Consider the following 20,210-nt stretch of genomic DNA (forward strand, 5'->3'; position numbering starts at 1 on the left):
ACCGCCTGCGTCCACCTCTGACCCTCATACAAGCATTTATTCAGCTTGGCATTGATTGACAGTTCTTGGATGTCGTCCTGATAGATATCGTGCCACATTCTTTCCAACTAACACGTTAGTTTCTCAAAAGCACGAAAACAAGCAGCAAAAATTCTCGCAGTGTGCGGGCGAATATTATCTTGCTGAAATGTAATACCAGGTTGACGGCATGTACAAAACGGGTCGCGGAATATCGTCGACGTACCGGTGTTCTGTAAGGGTGCCGCAGATGACAATCAAAGGGGTCCTGCTATGAAATGAAGTGGCACTCTAGACCATCACTCCTGGTTGTCGGCCCGTATGGCGGGCGACAGTTAGGTTGGCATCCCACCGCTGTCCGGGACGTCTTCAGGCACGCCTACGGGATAGATCCTCTTTGACTGGAGTAGAATTGTCTTTAGTGACGAGTTCCGCCTCGATATGAGCCCCCATGACCAGCCTAGGAATGTGTAGAGGCGCCCCGGACCGCGGTAGCATACCAGCCTGATGCCCGCCGTGGGTTGCCACTTCCTTTCATAGCAGTCATCCTTTGGTATCATCCGTGTCGCCCTTACAGCAAAGCGGTACGTCGACGGTATTCTACGCCCCGTTTTACTGTCCTTCATAGCAAGCCATTCAACAAGATAGTGCCCCGAGCATACGGCGAGAGTTTCCACCGCTTGTCTTCGTGCTTGCCAAACTCTACCTTGGCCAGCAAAGTCGCCGGATCTGATCCCAATCTAAAACGTTTGAAGCATTATGGGAAATCCCAATTCAGGCTTTAGACGATCTAACGTGCCAATTGGACAGAATTCGGCACGATATCCCTTACAAGGACATTTAATAACTCTATCAATCAGTGTCAAGTCGAATAACTGCTTACATATGGGACAAAAATGGACCAATGCATTACGACTCGCTCAATTTGTGAAGCTCTTGGTTCAAATGGCTCTGAGCACTATGGGACTTAACATCTGAGGTCATCAGTCCCCTAGAACTTAGAACTACTTAAACCTAACTAACCTAAGGACATCACACACATCCATGCCCGAGGCAGGATTCGAACCTGCGACCGTAGCAGTCGCGCGGTTCCAGACTGAGGCGCCTAGAACCGCTTAGCCACACCGGCCGGCTGTGAAGCTCTTCCTCTTTAAGTACGTCGCCCTGTTTTTCTGAACTTGTACCCATTTTTGGTCAGTATATATACAATGACAGCAAAAAACGTAGACCACTGCTGAATGAAACCAACATAACTTAGCTGTGTTGCAGATCCTCTAAAAATCGAAACCATGTGGGGAAACTATACGCCATTGTTACCATAAGAGGCCACAAGAGAACATTGTTCTTTATAGGAGTCAGACCCGATGTACACTACTACTGCGATACAACAAATACCAGAAAACATGTTAATTAGAGATGAGACGGTCATTAATGCTTCTAAATTACAATAAGTGACACAAAAGTCTTATCAAATACATTAAATGACACAATCAGTTATTGTTCGTGATCTGAATTTGAACCCACTGTTAATCAAACATAGCTTGCGTGTATGATCGAGACTCGAGTAGGCATAAAGAGATATAAAATATCGAAGATTTTACCGGTATCAGTTTACGAGACCGAATGTCCAAACCCGGTAATAAATGACGACCCGTTTAGCGCTACGCTGGGGGCCCCAGGAAACTTATATTGCCCCTGGGAAGTAATAGCAAAATGTATGTAATAAAGTGCAACGCGCAAGTTTGTAATGCCATGAAGTAAAGTTGTGGTGATGGACGGTGAATTGTTAACTAAGCACAATCAGATGTCAGATATTAAATATGTTCACCAGTAGCATTATACTGGAACGTGAAACGACAATACAAATTATGTTTGCTTGGCAGCGATTCGAGCCTGGCACCTTTCACAATCTGCTTATAGCTACAAACAGACGTGAAATTCTTAGTGTTTCTTCACCACTAACAAGACGTCAACATGTTCAACTAGACGTAACGCAAAAAATAGTTCTGTATTGCCTGGGACTCCAACCCCATGCATATCGTCGTTGTTGACCCCACACGAAAAGGTGTCAACTACCAAATCCACTTTTGCTAGTGGTTTGGAAAGCGCCGTTCGTAGAGACCTGGAGGAGTTTGGTATCATGAGGAAACAATGAAACGATTGGACAGTAGCATCTCGAGGGGTTCAAATCCAGAGAAAAATTGGAATCGGAGCTCAAATTCCAGTCCAGTGCCAATATTTTCAAAAATTCAAGGACACTTGAAATAAGAAATGAAGGTCCTATGACCTAAAACTACCTGCACATCATCAGATAGTTATCAATAACGAGGTGGAATTACTAGTGTAAGAAAGCTTACTAGAGCCAGAGTTTCTGCAAGCAGCGACTTCCGTCTCCTGACAGCCAAAACTAATCCGACTCTGCTCCAGTCAGTAGCAAATGGACATGTTCAATGTTGATCTGAAACCATGACACAGTTCTGCTTTCCTTACTAATCATTACTGGAGGTGAAGAGGATATGTTTGTGGCTGTTAAAAACTGGTCCACCCAGTGGGAATGAAACCCACGTTTAATTAATATAGCCATTTGTTGTATAGTGCTACGATGAGACAATAGTTGTATTACTACAGTGCATAGAGGAACAGGTGCAAATATGGACATCCTCTTTTGTTTTTGGCTTGAAGGTACTTTCTTTTATAAAAATTCTAGATTAACAACTATAAGAAGTTTAAGATATTATGAGAGATGAAACAACGATTAGTATCCATTATTTCGACTCGAAAACAAAGATTTACAAAAATCTTGTAAAATGGAACTTAAAAAAAGGGGGTGCAAACACGGGCATCCAGAAAAAGGTGCAAGAAATTTTTTGAAATATTTTAATGAAATAGGTTAAAACAATACAAAATGGTAGACTAGTCTACAAAAAGCAACTTTCGTAGAATTATGCATGAAATCTGAAATTATTTACGGTAACCACAAACGTAAGTAGCTTCTTCGGCTCCAGCACAATCTAAGTGTGCCCACATTTGGCACATAACACATTTAATCCACACCTCTCCTCTCCTGTCTTGAGGGAACTTATCATCACAAAAGATGCAGCTTGCATCGCTTCAGTCTAGTGTATCCTCATCGTTCACATCAAGGTCATTATCTCTGTCCACCAGGTGAGGGCTGCAGAAGCCTGAAGAGCCTGATGATGAATCAGGTAGTTTTGTGGAACAAATTTTCTGTTTTTGAAGGACTTTGGATTTTGCCCTCTGTCCGCAGGGCGGCCTCTAACTCCGGAGAAACTCAACGACCTGTTCTTGGCAGCACTTTTGTCAAGCGACTTTGTCGTCTGATCTTTGTATGGCGTTCGAGTGATGTGGCAGTCGGTTGCTGCTTTTGGTCCCCGCGTTGTTTCTCCTCTTAATGGTGGGGACAGGAGATATGCCAAATGGTGAAACTGCATTTGTTGAAGTCCCTTGAGAACTTCCCGGTGTTTCAATGGCTTCATCAACTGGAATAGGTATAGCTTGAAGTGACTGTACATCAGGATAACTCGAAGAAGAAGCAGACGATGTCGATTGTCCACAGACAGCAAGTAAAGGAGCTTGTGATTCAGAAACATTAGATCTATGTTCCGCTGTGGAGCAGGTTTTTCCTACAACCAAATCAGCAGCTATGAAATCAGCGTATGTGAAGGATGTAACGGTTCATAGGGTATAACCTGATTACTTTGTATTACGGACACACAACACCGTGATTCCAATACAACATTAATTTATTTCTCTCCAAGGAACGTACATCATGGAATATAAAACATTAATTTAAGGTTAATCAATATTTCCAGAGTGTCTATAATTACAAATATCAACCCGCAACACCCTCCCCACCCTGGTCAACTTCTAGAGGAATGACCAGTTGAACGGGACGTGAGATTATGGATCCTTCTGAAGTTCGTAATGTTACAGTTCGTATTTTCCCATCTCTTCCTTCATGAAGATCTTCTATCCGCGCCTTTCTCCACATGTGTCGTGGACGAACATCCTCTTGTAGAAGAACGACATCACCCAGCTGGAGTCTTCCTGAACCTGGCCTTGGTTGATGAGTTTCATGGAAGTTTTTGAGCAGGGTCAGATATTCTTTCTTCCACCTGTTCCAGAAGTGTTCTACCATCTTCTGCAGCCGTTGAAATTCCTTGTACAAATCCTTTTTAACTGGTGGTTCTGGACGAGTAGGTAGTGTTGTGAGTCGATCACCTACAAGGAAATGTGCGGGCGTCAGTGGCTCAGATTCCTCTCCCCCTTGCGTAATTGGTCTATAGTTTAGTGCTGCTTCTATGCTGACCAGGATTGTGTTGAGACCTTCTTCGTCCAACTGTGACTGTCCTAAAACTTTTCTCAGGCAGCGTTTGACAGATCCCACCATCCGTTCCCAGAATCCTCCCCACCAAGGCGCGCGTGGGGCGATGAATTTCCAAGTGATGGCTTACTGGGCGAGGTACTTGTGCGTCTTGCTTGCCATGAGAACCTGCCAGAGCTTCTTCAGCTCTAAGTGCGCGGCATGGAAGGTAGTAGCATTATCAGTGTAAATTGTGCTGGGCACTCCTCGTCTTCCGACAGACCTTTGTAGGGCTTGAAGAAATCTGTCAGTTGACTTATGTGAGCATAGATCCAGGTGTATGGCTCGTGTTGTTGCGCATGTGAATAGAGCAATATACGCTTTCTTCGTAATATGTCCTTGTCTGACATATAATGGACCAGCAAAGTCAATACCTGTTACTGTACTCGTTCAGCTGGTAATGGATCCTCAATTTGTTGAACAACGTGAGCTTTCACCATCTTACAAGGTAGGCAACGGTGTAGAACATGTTTAATTGCCTGTCGAGCTCTAAGGATCCAGAACTCTGTTCTCAGTTCAGATAACACTATGTTTACTCCAAGGTGATGCAAACGAATGTGAGTCTGCTGGATCAGTAAACGTGTGAAATAATGATGTCCTTCAAGAAGAATCGGGTGGCGTTGATCTCTGGGTAATTCTGCAAACTGCAGCCGTCCACCGAGACGAATAAGACCATTATCCAAGAATGGGTTGTAGCGAGCCATCTGAGAATTACGTGGTAGAGGCATATTGTTGTATAGTGCATGCAGTTCGAGCGCAAAATGTTGCTGTTGAACAACTTGAATCCAGTAAGTGCGTGCTCTACCCAAATCTGATGCTGTTAGTTCTCCAGATGTTCTGTTTTCTTTCAATAAGTGCCGTTTAAAGTGAAGTACCCATCCTGTAACTCTTAACAGCTTGAAGTAGCTACTGTACCGTGTAGCTGTTAAAATAGGAATCGTTGTTTGTACTATGAAGACTTGGTCTGTTAATTTCTTCTTTTCTGGCAAGGAGTGCTCTTCCGTCTGTAAAATTCAAGGCCACTGTGTTCTGTTCTCTGTTAACCAAGCAGGTCCATGGAACCATACAGAAGCATGGTGAAGTTTATCTGCTGTGGTACCTCTGGAGGTTCGATCAGCTGGATTTTCGTCACCAGGGCAGGTATTTCCGTAATACGGTTTGACACAAAGGTTTTCCATCGATTTGGGTCATGTTGTATCCATCCTAAAGCTACAGTTGAGTCAGTCCACAATGTTGCACGACTTGCATTATAGCTCGTGGCCTTACAGAAATAATGAAGTAGTCTTGATCCAAGAAGTGTCGCCAGATGTTCCAGCCGTGGAAGAGTTATTTTTGGATGGGAGCTAGTCGGTTTTTACTGCAAACTAAATGGATTGATACCATATTTGTTGTGGTGCACCGTACATAAAGGACTGCTCCGTAGGCCTTTTCTGAAGCGAAGCAAAAGACGTGGATTTCTGGCTCAGTGTTTTCAGATACACCAACCCATCGGGGCATTTTTATGTGTGAACATGATGGCAATGTTGATACCCACATTCGCCAGCGTTTGCTAAGATCAAGGGGTAAAAGCTCATCCCATTCAATTCTTCTTGACCAAATTTCTTGAAAAATTATTTTTGAAGTAAGGGACACAGGCGACAACAAACCCAGTGGGTCATAGAATCGAGCCGTGTTTCGTAGTACTTCTCGCTTAGTGGCAGGACGATTTATAACATTGTCGGTAACATTGTTGTGAAGAACAGTGAGCGTATCAGTCTGTGTGTTCCAGTGGACTCCCAGTACCTCCGTATCTGTAGTGTTTATGACACCTTCTGATTGCCATATTCCAATCAGTTGGCTTGAATTTGTGGCCCACTTTGCCATTGGTAGACTGATCTGTCCCATGAGTGATGTAAGCTCATAATATAAGTTAATTACGGCATTGTCATCTTTAGCACCTGCTACAAAATCATCCATGTACAAATTATCTTCAACAAGTAAAGCAGCTTGCGGAAAATTCGTTTTGTGCATTACAGCAAGTTCTTTCAGTGTGACGGAAATAAGAAGCGGACTGCAGGTAAGTCCGATAGGTAGCCGGGTGAAGCGGTATGTAATCCTTTCGTCAGTTGTAATATAGTGTCCTAGTTGATCTACGATTATTTTGTACCAAAAAAACCTCGTGAGATCGCTATCTTCCCTGTGAAGAACCAACTGTAGAAATGCTTGTTTGATATCGGCAATTAAGGCTACTTGATGTAGACGATATCTCAGTAATATTGAAAGAATGTCAGGAAGTAAATTAGGACCTATTTCTAAAGAGTCATTCAATGAACGTGTATTCTGTTCGTGCGACGAACCATCAAATACAATCCTCCATTTGATGACACCTAACTTTTACTGCATGATCTGGCAGACAAAATGTGTCACGCAATTTCTGTCCAGAAGGGGTGACTTCCACATGTTTCTTCTTGATGTGTTTGCGCGTCGTAAATTTGTTTCAGTTTCTTGACCTTCGTTAATTTTTTCTCCAGTGAAGCAAATCTCTTCTCTGCTTGCTGAAGATTATTAGATAACATAACGTTGGGTTTTCTGGGGAAAGACACCACTCTTCTTTTGTCTTCGATGCAGTAGGATTTTGAGAAATCTTGCAATAACGCCAGTTCCTTCTGATTCAGAGTTTTTGTTTCATCTTCTGTGATTCCCATTGTTTCTAAATTCCAGAAACGTCGTAAAATATCGTCTGTTGTTGTCGCTGCCTCTAAACTGATGTAGTTTGCCGTCACAAGGTAAGCCGTGGTGCTTGATTTGCTTCCACTAAGAATCCAACCTAGAGTGGAAGGTACCAGAACAACTGATGACGTTAGTCGAATCGGAGGGGAATCTTTAACGATTTTCCAATAGTAATCTGCTCCGATAAGAATCTCGATGGGAAGATCTTCTGTACCATCCCTTAGATCAGCAAACTGAAGTCTCCGTGTGCGTACAAGTTTTCTTAAATCGGAAGGCACAGTTGGGTGCGCGGAAAATGAGTATGTGCTTTCAAACGCAGTCATAGACGTCTTGGAATTAGTCCAGGTGCCCTTTAGTGTGAATTCTACGACTCTACGATGCGTTGAAGTTGCGGATGGCATTTCAAAGGCGTTGACAGATAGATCACGATGTTCTATAGTTCTTAAACCTAGCTCATCAATCAGGAACTTGGAAATGAAGCTTGACTGACTACCGCTATCCAGAACGCAGCGAGTAAGTTTGCTTAATCCTGCGGGTCCACTGACCCAAACTCGAGCTGTCTAAAGATAAGTAAAACCTGCTGAACTTACGTCGATTCTCCCTACAGGTGTAGAGCTAATTTGCTGAGAAGATGAAGAAGAGGCAGCAATGTCAGTACAGATAGCTTTGTGATGACTTTTCTTGCACTTAGAACACGAGACCTTGCCCTTCTTACTGCAGTTTCTAGCATTATGACCTCGGTTTAGACATATAAAACAGCGATTATCTTGCTTTAGTTTATCGATACGTTGTTGGCTATCAGTTACTATGTTGCTGTCTTGGGCCCAATGAGAGCGAGCTTCGCAAAATACGCAATATGGTTGTACCGGTACTTCTCGTTTAGGCTTACGCGGATTTTTCGCTTGCTTTGAATCTATGTGAAGCGCTGCTGCAGTGGGCGTGAAGCTAGGGGATGACTGATATTCTGTACGAATCTTTTGTGCAGTGAGAGCACCACGAACTTCTTCTTCCAAAACGTTAAGTAGTTTCAGTAATCTCCTTCCGCTACTTCGGTTCTTCTAGCATGAATGACCCATTTCTGGCACATTTCAGCGGTAAATGCACGCAGAATTTTCGGAGTGAGAATTTTACCGTATGCCACGACGTCTTATCCTAAGGCACCCAGTGCTTGAATACGACGGTTGCATTCCAGGAATGTACTGTTCAGCGTTTCAGGTGTCGCTGACTGTACAGGCTTTAGCGCATCCAAATAATCGAGGTGCGCCTGTATAATGCGATTGCTACTCCGTATCTATTCAGTAAAATTTTCTTTGTTTCTTCATACGTGTTAGCCGTTATAGGTATTCCATCTACCAGCAACTTCGGTTCACCTGACAGATATCCTCGTAGGAAAACATGTTTGTTTACTGTAGAAAGGGATGGGTCTTTATCAATGGTCGATCCAAATTGTTCCCATAAGCGGGACCACATTTCGACATCTCCACAAAATGAATCAAGCTTAATTGCTGGTAGCTTGACAGAGTGGAATACAGTTGGTTGTGTGAGCACTGGTGGTGACGTGATATTCATTTGTGACGTTATGGCTGAAAGCTTGTAATCAATAGCTTTTGTAGCCTTCTGTATAGCGCGTTTGACTTTGTCTATATATTCCTCACAGCTCAGCACGTTTGCATTGTACTCATCGTCAGAGAGAAAATTATGAATAGCGTCATCTAATGAAACGAGCTTCTCTAGAGCTTCTTGAAGACGTTCCCCGTAATGTTCAAAATCATCAAACGGGCTTTCTGTGGTAAAAGCATCAACAGCCGCACAAAACCGCGTAGCATTAGTCCTCTCCCTAGTTCGCTTTCTTTTGAAGTTTGCTAACTGTATCTCTGATTCGTCCTGCAGTATGTCTTACTAAAGACGGCTGTTGTAAGATTGTTAACGAGTGCGCTTGTGAATAGCTTAAAGGTTTAACAAGCAGCGTTTGCGCAAACGTAAGTGAACGAAAACCTTTTAACAAAACTAGCTACTCTGAGTGCAAGTTTCAGGCTTGCAATACAAAGCCGCATAAATTGTTTTGAAGCAACCAGTTCATGCGATCATATTATATTGGAATGGACTTAGCTTGTGATGCGGTCCGACGTCGTCTCTTGTTTCCTACAGCGTGAAGTAAGCCGTTAATTGTTGAAATCACGCAGGAAATCGCAAATTCTTCCCGGGTTTCGGCACCAAAATATTACGGACACACAACACCGTGATTCCAACACAACATTAATTTATTTCTCTCCAAGGAACGTACATCATGAAATATAAAACATTAATTCAAGGATAATCAATATTTCCAGAGTGTCTATAATTACAAATATCAACCCGCAACACTTTGAATCCGTTTATTGCTATCTCAGCTGAATGAGTACGAAGGTAGGCTTAGCCAAAAACCTCCATAACGTAGTAAGGTGTGAGAGGACGCCCGTTGTGATGCAACCATACTCTCACTGACTCGTTGTAGTACGTTTTCAGAGGTCCAATGAACGTCTTATCTAGAGGCTGCAGTTTGTTGATGCAAAGTGGAGGAAGTGAGATGATAGTGACGTAGTATTTTTTCGCCAAGTCAATCGCATCTGAATTTCGAACGTGGCTATAATGACCATCCAAGATGAAGAGAACATGCCTTTCTTCAGTCAGACATATTTTCTCAATGAAGTGAACGAACCATTCCGTGAACAAATTGTTTTGAACCCATCCTGAAGGATGGGCTCTACCAATTGCCCCAGGGGGGCAGCCTCTCATTAGAGCTTGGGACATGTTGGTTCTAGACAAAATTATCATTGGCAGGACATGATGTCCCGAAGCGCTCATGCATGCGATAACTGTGATTGTAGCCCGTCTTTCTGCACACGTGAGAGCTGCAATTTGTTTCTTCCGTTTCACTCCTACCACTTTTGGAATTTTGCTTTGGACAATGAACAGGCCTGCCTCGTCCACGGTATACACTCGGTCTGGTGGATATGAGTGTTTGTTGAAAGCGTCTGCCAATAAATCAAAGAAAACCATCACACTCTCTTTATTGAAGCCTAAGGCTCTGGCATGTGAAGTCCCACAGGGTTTGCGAATTGACAGCTGATCCTTGTGTCTCTCAAGAAAAAGGACATCCCAAGCTCATCCTACTTCTCCTTCTCTGAAAGGGGTTGCCAAAGTATTTCCCTAGACAAGTAAAATGCCATTTTTCTCAGATCCACCGAAGTGCACGCAAAGAATTTTTGCTCCGTCTCAAGGAGATAAGAAATTAGCTGTTGTTCGAGGTCTGCATTTAAAATCGATTTCCTTCCAAGCTTTATCTCTTGAATCGCTTGCTCAGGGATTTTATCAAGAAGTCTCTGCAAAGTGGTACGAGGCACCCCGAATGTTCTTGTAGCACCTTTCAAAGAAGCCTCCTTGCTTTCACAGCTGCTATGGCACGTAACATCTGAGATTCATCCAACTGATGCCTCTGGTTCTTACATTCATAGCGCTTCTTCGTTCTCAGCATTGTGCAAGGACGAACAAAAGCACTAGGACCTATTATCACAATTTGAAAATTCTATTTGTTTGTTGCTGTGTGAGTTGTATAGGGCCTATACGATCTTTAAACAAAAATCGACTAACCAAATCCCCATAAAATTATTTAAATACTTTACATTGTTTAAGAGAAGAGATGATATAATTATGGGCCCTCCTTAAATAGGGACCCATTTTGACACCAATCCAATTTACCCAAATTTACACCAACCGTTCTTAAGAAACATGGCCACTATCACGTCTAACCTACAAGCGTGTAACGTAAAACGTATTGGCACTGGACTGGAATTTCAGCTCCGATTCCAATTTTTCTCTGGATTTGCATGCTTAGAGATTATACTGTCCAATCATTTCATTGTTTCCTCATGATGCCAAACCCACCAAAGTGTCTACGAACGGCGCAATCCTAACTGCTAGCAAAAGGTGATTTAGTTGTTGACACCTCTTCGTATGTGGTCAACAGCGACGATATGCGTGGGACTGCAGTCTCAGGCAGTACAGAACTAGCCTATATGTTGCGTTACCGCTAGGCGAGCATGTGCACATCTCGCTACTGGTGAAAAACACTAAATGTTTCATGTCCATTTGTAGCTATAATAGTGAAAGGTGCCAGGTTCGAATCCCCGTCAGGCTAAAACCATTTGTATCGTCATTTCACGTTCCAGTATCACGCTATTATGAAAATATGTAATATCTGACATCTGATGGTACTTAGCTAACAATTCATGTAGGTAAGTGGTTCTATCCCCCCTCCCATCATCACAGTTTTACTTAACGGTGTTTCACGCTTTTGCGCTGCACTTTATTACGTAACTTACTTCTCAGTACGTTACTTCTCAGGGGCAATATAAACATCATGTGGCTGTCAGTGCAGTGCTAAATGCATCGTCAATTATTTCCAGGTTCGGAATTTGGCCTTGTAAACTGATACTGGTAAATGATATTTTACATCTCCTTGTGCCTAGTCGAGTCTCCGTCAGACGTGCAAGCTGTGTTTGATTAACAGTGGGTGCAAATTCGGATCACGAACATCAACTGTTCATGTCATTTAATGAGTGTGATAAGACTTATACAGCGTTGCTTATCATAATGAAGTTACATTTACAAGCGTTAAGGACTGCTCATCTGTTATAACGTGTTTTCTGATATTTGTTGTATGACGGAATTTGTTTACGTCTGGAGTGACTGCCATAAATAGCAAGTACTTTAGTAGTCTCTTGTGGTACCCACTGTGTATAGTCAAACGACTGTACTGTAAAGGTTTAGAGGACCTGCGAAGCCGCTTGCTATGTTGGCTGCATACAGTCAGGTGCCGCCTAGTCAGGGGTGACCTGCTTTTATGCTGTCAAATGTACATGATATCTCCGTCTATTGTCCCATTCTGATAGTTGCTTCGTGGTTCGTGGTTATTTTTCGTAAGATGTATATGCGGTCAGTTACGTAAATACAAGAGTATCGTCAACATAATAAGTTTTAAAAACATTAGTTGGAGTAGAATGCAATAACCATGCAGGTAACCTCCCATACATGTGCCATTTCACTAATGCAGATACAAAATAATGTTTATGCATCCACGTACTATTAAGCTCAACGGAGAAAGCTTAGTCACATCCCACACTGGTCGCTTTGAAGCACTGTAGATGGTGTAGAACTGGTAACAGCAGGCAACGTAACTCTCCTCGGCCGACCTAAGTCATGGCATTGAAGTGATGTGTACGTTCCAGACGACTGTATGGAATAATCTCAGTTAAATGGACCGACGTGGACGCCTAACAGAATGTTAGAAAGTAGCTATTGTTTTCTATCGTGCCCGTGACCAACCCGTGAATTATGTTTCACGATTTGATGGTGTATCATAGAGAGCAGTCAAACGTGTGTACGAGAAATGTTGTTCAACTCGTAGGCTATGCGACCGAAGGCATTAAAACGTGCGTCCAAAAATACAGCGTTGTAATTATGAGGGTTTTTCTTTCATGTCACTCTTGCGTCAGATAAAGTGTTGGGTTACACAGTTTGCGATAATGAGAACATGGTATGAGTCAAGAAAAATTTCAAAAACCATTATAATTGCAACACAGTAAACGCGGCATGCAACTAATGTCAATTTGACATGAAGCTTAAATGTGCAAATGACTAACATTTCAGTGCAATCGGACGAAGTAGGCAGAAGTAACGACATTTACTTTCTGTATGTAAGAATAGATTACATAGTTATTATCTCATGCAGATCTCATTTGAATATTGATCATTTGTGAGAAGATCAATTTATGCATCTTGTGCGGAGAAACATAGTCGACACGCATCGTGTCAGGAAATGGTTTTATTAGCACGAAGACTGAGGTACAATTTAAGTTATCGACTGTCGATTGTTGAAGCAAAGATAATCGCAGCACCTTGCAACAGACACTGTGATTCTAAACTAACTTGATATTAAGTAAATTCTATTTTTGTTTTACGCAGGACATGTTTCTAACATGAACACAACATTGCTTACTGTTTGCTGTTTTCGTAGATGCCGAACAAACCTTGTGAAATTGCATTTTTAGATCTCTGTAAGAAAACTGCTATTGTAATGTTGAAATCAGATAAATCTATTACTCCATATTATGTCACCATAAACAGAGCATCTGTAACAACTAAAGATCACGATAGGGCAGTAGGTTTCATGGGGCACCTACTCTCTCGCCTAATTACATAACAGTAGCCTGTTCTGACAAAGGAATCACGGCCGAATTCACCAACGTCAATTCAAATTAAGCACATCATAAAATACTGCTATCTCTGTAAGTAGTTGTTTAAGATGCTCCTACCGTTAGTTGACTTTTTTGATTCTGCTGCTAGTTTCTAGAAGCATATTACTCGGATTATAAAATACGGCTGAGAACCGCGGGCAGCACGAACACCCGCGGGCCGCCGTTTGACGACCATTGGGTTATTGCGTGTCATTTCGGATCCTCTTAATGCAGATTATCGGAAGCTTTCTGCCGGTTACTGCAATTTGTGTTTTCAGTTGAATCCAGGGGGTAGAGAAGTCCAGAGAAATGTAGACACTCTCTGCTAGTTAATATCTTTGAGTCAAAATGTCATATCGTTTTAATTTTGCGCCATCAGATGACAATGCAGCGATAAATGAAGTAAGATTGTCGTTTGAGTAACGCAAGGGCGTATTGAAGGAGTACTTGGAGTTCGAAAACATGATGGAGGTACAACGGCAATGGCATAATGTCTACGGAACTCAGCCACCAACACCTACAACAATTATTCGTATTCGGGATGGATTTAAAGCCGTTGGTGCTGTTCGGGACGAGCATAAGGAAAGGTCTGGCCGGCCAAAAACATCAACTGCAAATGCCAGCACTGCTGTGTTCTGTGTTGCAACACTTTACTAGGTCACCTCAAAAATCTGTGAAAGGGGAGGGAGGGGGGGGGAGGGGTAAGCCGATCAAGCGTACGACGAATTCTGAAGCGTGTCAAGTGGAAAGTGTACTTTTCAAGATCGACGCACGTTATGAAAGAGGACGACTGCGAGTACTCTTAATCGTTTGCAGGGATGTTTCGCGACGACAAAAGATTGCAGAGATGGTTACATTGGCTGACGAGGCGCATTTCAGACTGAACGGTTCTGTAAACCGCCACAACTGGGAGTACTGGGCTCCTGAAAATCCTCACGTTCACGGGGACGTAAATGTTAATCTACCGGGTGTCCATGTCTGGTGTGGGGTAACTTCCAAGAATGTTTGTCTATCGAAGCCGCGGGCTCCAAACGATAGATACCGGACGTGCGATTCTAAATCTTTCACGCGACTGTGGTGGCGGGCGTTATGAGCATGTTTATACTGGTCACTGCAGCAACGACAAAATAAGAGCGTCACTAAAATACTTGTAATTACAAAGGAAACGACTTACCTCTCTCGTTGTCGACGTTGTAGTCATGAGAAAGTCCATTTGATGTGTGCGCTACGGCAGCATTCTCTTTTTGGCGTAACCTGGGTAGATTCTGCCAATGTTCAAAATGGTTTAAATGGCTCGAAGCACTATGGGACTTAACATCTGAGGTCATCAGTCCCCTAGACTTAGAACTACTTAGACCTAACTAACCTAAGGACATCACACACACCCATGCCCGAGGCAGGATTCGGATCTGCGACCGTAGCAGCCGCGTGGTTCCGGACTGAAGCGTCTAGAACCTTCTCGAACACAGCGGCCGGCTCTGCCAATGTCACGCAAAAATATGGGTAGAGTGTCACATGCGTCAACTTTTCCTTGCAACCCCAAGTTATAGAAATACAGATACTGAAACAAAAAAAAATGGTCCAATGGCTCTGAGCACTATGGGACTCAACTGCTGAGATCATTAGTCCCCTAGAACTTAGAACTACTTAAACCTAACTAACCTAAGGACATCACAAACATCCATGCCCGAGGCAGGATTCGAACCTGCGACCGTAGCGGTCTTGCGGTTCCAGACTGCAGCGCCTTTAACCGCACGGCCACTTCGGCCGGCGATACTGAAACAAGTGGGGTTTGTTTCTCTCTCTCCTGGATGCCCTTCTCTTTTAATGGAAGATTTCAATGATTTCCACAGCCGCTCGATGTTCTGCATGTGCACATCGGGGTCACCGGAAGACACGAAGCCTATAGTACGGTTGGCGAACTCGTGGTTGAAACCTTCTGCTTTCAGTGTCTTGTAGGAGTGAAAGACGTCTGTAATCACTTTTCCACCGGGCAGTATAAAGTGCTTTCTCAAACCGAGAAAGGCAAAGGTCCCGAGTTCGAATCTCGGTCCGGCACACAGTTTTAATCTGCCAGGAAGTTTCACCAATAGTTTATCATAACGCCCGCCACCACAGTCACGTGATCTATTTAGAATCGCACATTCTATATCTATCGTTTGGAGCCCGCGGCTTCGATAGGGAAAATTCTTGGAAATTACCCGGTGTGGTCTGTCATCGCACGGTTCGATTGGCCCATTCTCCTTTGAAGGTACCGTAACTGGCGAAGTGTATCTTCATGTGCTGCAAACATCGATTTCACCTAGCATCCGAAAGGTGTTTGGAAGTGAAAGACTTTACCTACAATAAGATGACTCTCTGCCTCACTAACACAGAGATGTCAGAGCCTACTTGGACGAAAATCTACCTGGACGATGGATACGTCGAAGAGGAGCTGATGAGTACCCACCACGGTATCCAGACGTTACAACTCTTTACTTCTACCATTGCAGGACCTTGCAAAATGAAATTTATCAACAGAAGCCAGCTACACTGAACGAGCTACGAGAAAGCGTCGTGGCGTCCTGTGCGGCTGTCACACCGGCAATACTCACAGCCGTAGTTCTGTCAACAGTTCAGAGGGATCGACGTTGTTTGGCTGCTAATGGGGGTCACTTGAACACATAAGGTAACAATCCCCCGCGCCATTTAACAGTACGTCATTTTTTTCATTAATATTGACTATCAGTGAGTGTCTTCATTTTTCTGGACCCCGCTGTACACGCCACTCCCTATGTGCTGCTTGGTTAATCGAATAGTGTTTTTCCCATTCTCGCTTAAGGGGGGTAGGACGTCAAACGGGCCGTCTTGGAGCAGGTGAGACACCACAGGACATTTTAATTTCCAGTGTTTATACTTTTACGAATAAATTCATAAAACTTTGTCAGCATGACCAAGAAGGATTAAGGATTCACAATCATAGCAGTGGAAGTTCAAAAAAAAATAACAAAATAATTTTTTTTTACATGTGAAAGTTCATCATTTTTTCACTTCTATTGGCTGCGTTCGTTGCTGTAGGTACACGTTTCTTCATTAGTAAGAGAAATTCTTCGATGAATTATGCACAGCATACAAACCATACTTACAGGTGTATGAAACTCTAGAAATTATTTAATTTATGAAAAAATGAATGTGCTGTTACATTTTAAACTTCATGTTTAGAAAAAACTCAAATTTTATAGTTAATTATCTCAATTTTTACCACAGTTTTTAATAGGTTTGGAAAATTCTAGAGTTTCATACACCTGTAAGTGTGGTTTGTATGCTGTGCAAAATTTATCGAAGAATCTCCCTTACTTATGAAGAAAAGTGTACCTATAGCAACCAATGCAGCCAATGTGAGTGAAAAAAGATGAAATACAAATGTAAAAAAATAAATTATTTTCTTATATTTTTGAACTTCCACCACTGACAAAGTTTTATGAATTTATTTTTAAAAGTATAGACAGTGGAAATTAAAAATTCCTGTGGTGTCTCTCCAGCTCCAAGTCGTCCCGTTTGACGTCCTACCCCCTTAACCAAATTAATCGTACGTCTCTTTTGTGGAACACTTATTCCAGCCACCATTAGTTTATTAAAGCGAGTGTAAGCGTAACACTGAGGTATGCAGCTTTTGATTTGAAGTCGAGAAGCAGTTTTCCTGCACGCGGTCCCTCAGGACGTACACGTTATATTAACGTGCGGGCAAGACGCGAGTCACAGCACCAGAGGGAAAGACAGATTTTCACTCCGTTGACGCGACGCGGAAGCACGGCGGCCGGACGGGGAAGGCGGCGGATGTGGCGTGCAGTCTCCTGCCGACGCCAGTGTGCGTCCAGCAGAGCTCGCGACGCCCCACACATACAGCATTGGGCCAGAATGGTCTACCTCAACGACTATCGAAAGGTAAGCTCACACTTGTACACGAATACCAGACCAGCTGTGTCACTGGACTGAAGAGTTTCTAGCAAACAGGACCTAGCACGTCATCCTCAACCGTGAGAATCCGTCAGATGTAAAAATAACTTCGTGCGTACCGCAGTGCAGTGTTATTGGGCCACTGCTTTTCACAAGATATAGAGCGTATTAGAAACAGCGTGTAACAGTTCGAAATGTGGTTGTTGTTGTTATGGTCTTCAGTCCTGAGACTGGTTTGATACAGCTCTCCATGCTACCGTATCCTGTGCAGCTTCTTCATCTCCCAGTACCTACTGCAACCTACATCCTTCTGAATCTGCTTAGTGTATTCATCTCTTGGTCTCCCTCTATGATTCTTACCCTCCACGCTGCCCTCCAATGCAAAATTTGTGATCCCTTGATGCCTCAGAATATGTCCTGCCAACCGGTCCCTTCTTCTTGTCAAGTTGTGCCACAAACTCCTCTTCTCCCCAATTCTATTCAATACCTTCACATTAATTATGTGATGTACCCATCTAATCCTCAGCATTCTTCTGTAGCACCACATTTCGAAAGCTTCTATTCTCTTCTTGTCTAAACTATTGATCGTCCATATTTCACTTCCATACATGGCTACACTCCAAACAAATACTTGCAGAAACGACTTCCTGACACTTAAATCTATACTTGATGTTAACAAATTTCTCTTCTTCAGAAACACTTTCTACATTTTATATCCTCTCTACTTCGACCATTATCAGTTATTTTGCTTTAAGTGTCTCATTTCCTAATCTAACTCCCTCAGCATCAACCGATTTAATTTGACTACATTCCATTATCCTAGTTTTGCTTTTGTTGATGTTCATCTTATATCCTCCTTTCAAGATACTGTCCATTCCGTTCAATTACTCTTCCAAATCCTTTGCTGTCTCTGACAGAATTTCATTGTCATCGGCGAACCTCAAAGTTTTTACTTCTTCTTCATGGATTTCAATACCTACTCCGAATTTTTCTTTTGTTTCCTTTACTGCTTGCTCAATATACAGACTGAATAACATCGGGGAGAGGCTACAACCCTGTCTCACTCCCTTCCCAACCACTGCTTCCCTTTCATGCCCCTCGACTCTTATAACTGCCATCTGGTTTCTGCACAAATTGTAAGTAGCCTTTCGCTCCCTCTATTTTAACCCTGCCACCTTTAGAATTTGAAAGAGAGTATTCCAGTCAACATTGTCAAAAGATTTCTCTAAGTCTACAAATGCTAGAAACGTAGGTTTTGCCCTTCCTTAAACTTTCTTCTACGATAAGTCGTAAGGTCAGTATTACCTCACGTGTTCCAATATTTCTACTGAACCCAAACTGATCTTCCCCGAGGTCGGCATTACCAGTTTTTCCTTTCGTCTGTAAAGAGTTCGTGTTAGTATTTTGCAGCTGTGACTTATTAAACTGATAGTTCGGCAATTTTCACAACTGTCAACACCTGCTTTCTTTGGGATTGGAATTATTATATTCTTCTTGAAGTCTGCGAAAGGTGGTAGTAACCACAAAACAAGAAAGCGAGGAGTCCATGTTTATTGCACATTTTTTTATTTTTTTTATTTTTTTTTCTCGAAATAAAACAAGGAAAAAATGTGCAATAAACATGGACTCTTCGCTTTCTATGTTATGGGAGGAAGTACTATAGATCAAAACAAAAAACAAGTCCTTCGGATATTGGCTCTAAAATGTATACCTTAAGAGCTATGAGACTCTTTTATCTTCGATAGTGTGAAACACAGCTCTTTCGCTGAACAGGTGCTCGTACCTCTTAAGGTATGCATTTTAGATCCCATGTTATGCTGGACTTCCTTCTCTTGTTTTGGTGGTTCTACCACCTCCCAAAATGCTCGACACTTTTTTTTAAACACCCTATTAAGTGACCTAGTGAATAACGTAGAATGTTAGATGAGGCTTTTCGCGGATGACGCTATTTCTACAGAGATGTCACAATGTTAGAAAACTATAGCGAAATACAGGAAGACCTAAAGAAATCGACGCTTGGTGCAAGAAGCGGAAGTTTACCTTCAACATAAATATAACGTATTACGTATAGAAAAGTAGAAAGACCGATAATTGTATGATTACACTATTACAGAACAATCGTCGGAAGCAGTCACATACTTAAAATACCTGGGAGTATGCGTACGTAGCGATTTAAAGTGGATAGACCATATAAAACTAGTGGTAGGTAAGGCAGATGCCAGGCAGAATCATTGGCACATGTAGTCCATCCGCAAAGGAGGAAGTTTACAGAACCCTCGTTCGACCAGTTTTTGAATGATGCTTGTCGGTCTGAGATCCGTACTAGATAGGACTGATAGAGAAAATAGAGAAGACCCAAAAGAGGAGCAGCGCATTTGGTTACATGTTCATATTAGATCATGAGCCAACTCCAGCGGCTGACGTTGCAAGAAAGCCGTTATACGTCACTCGCGGTTTATTGTTCCAAGAAGAATCAACCAATATATTGCTTCCTCCTACATATATCTCGCGAAAAGATCAAAAAGGTAAAATTAGAGAGATTCAAGCTTACACGGAGGCTTAACAATAATCGTTCTTCCTGGGAACTATTCGCTCTCGGAACAGGAAAATGGGGAAGTGATTGTGGTCCACAAAGTACCGTCCGCCACACAACGTAAGGTAGCTCACGAAGTGTAGATATAGATGTACTAAGGACGTATTGCAATATTTCTGCACCATCCCACTGGCTTCAAACAGCCCAATGTTTCTGTCCAGACTGTAGCACTCTCTCCATCTTAGCACGTGTATTCCAAGAGATATGCTCAGTGACGTAGGAACTGTGTTAGTTTCGCAAAAAAAATTTCCCTTCGTTACTTCTGCTGCGGCCTTACGGTCAGCCTCAGATAACG

General features: G+C 42.6%; 1 protein-coding gene across 5 annotated transcripts in view; it reads left to right on the forward strand.

Annotated features, from left to right (window-relative positions):
* The window catches only part of LOC126414647 (parathyroid hormone/parathyroid hormone-related peptide receptor-like), a 510,473-nt gene that overhangs the window by 194,052 nt on the left and 296,211 nt on the right, over positions 1 to 20,210 (forward strand). For 3 of the 5 annotated variants that reach the window (XM_050083367.1, XM_050083364.1, XM_050083366.1), the window contains exon 1: positions 17,247 to 17,310. The exons of the other annotated variants lie outside the window; for them this stretch is intronic. Coding sequence is in view for 2 of the 3 variants with exons in the window: in XM_050083364.1 (XP_049939321.1) it covers positions 17,284 to 17,310 (27 nt within the window). In the remaining variant the exon portion in view is untranslated. Of the gene's footprint in view, positions 1 to 17,246; positions 17,311 to 20,210 lie in introns of those variants that run through there. 5 annotated transcript variants of the gene reach the window in all.

The sequence above is a fragment of the Schistocerca serialis genome, chromosome 1, assembly GCF_023864345.2.
Source record: "Schistocerca serialis cubense isolate TAMUIC-IGC-003099 chromosome 1, iqSchSeri2.2, whole genome shotgun sequence".
Classification (NCBI taxonomy): domain Eukaryota; kingdom Metazoa; phylum Arthropoda; class Insecta; order Orthoptera; family Acrididae; genus Schistocerca; species Schistocerca serialis.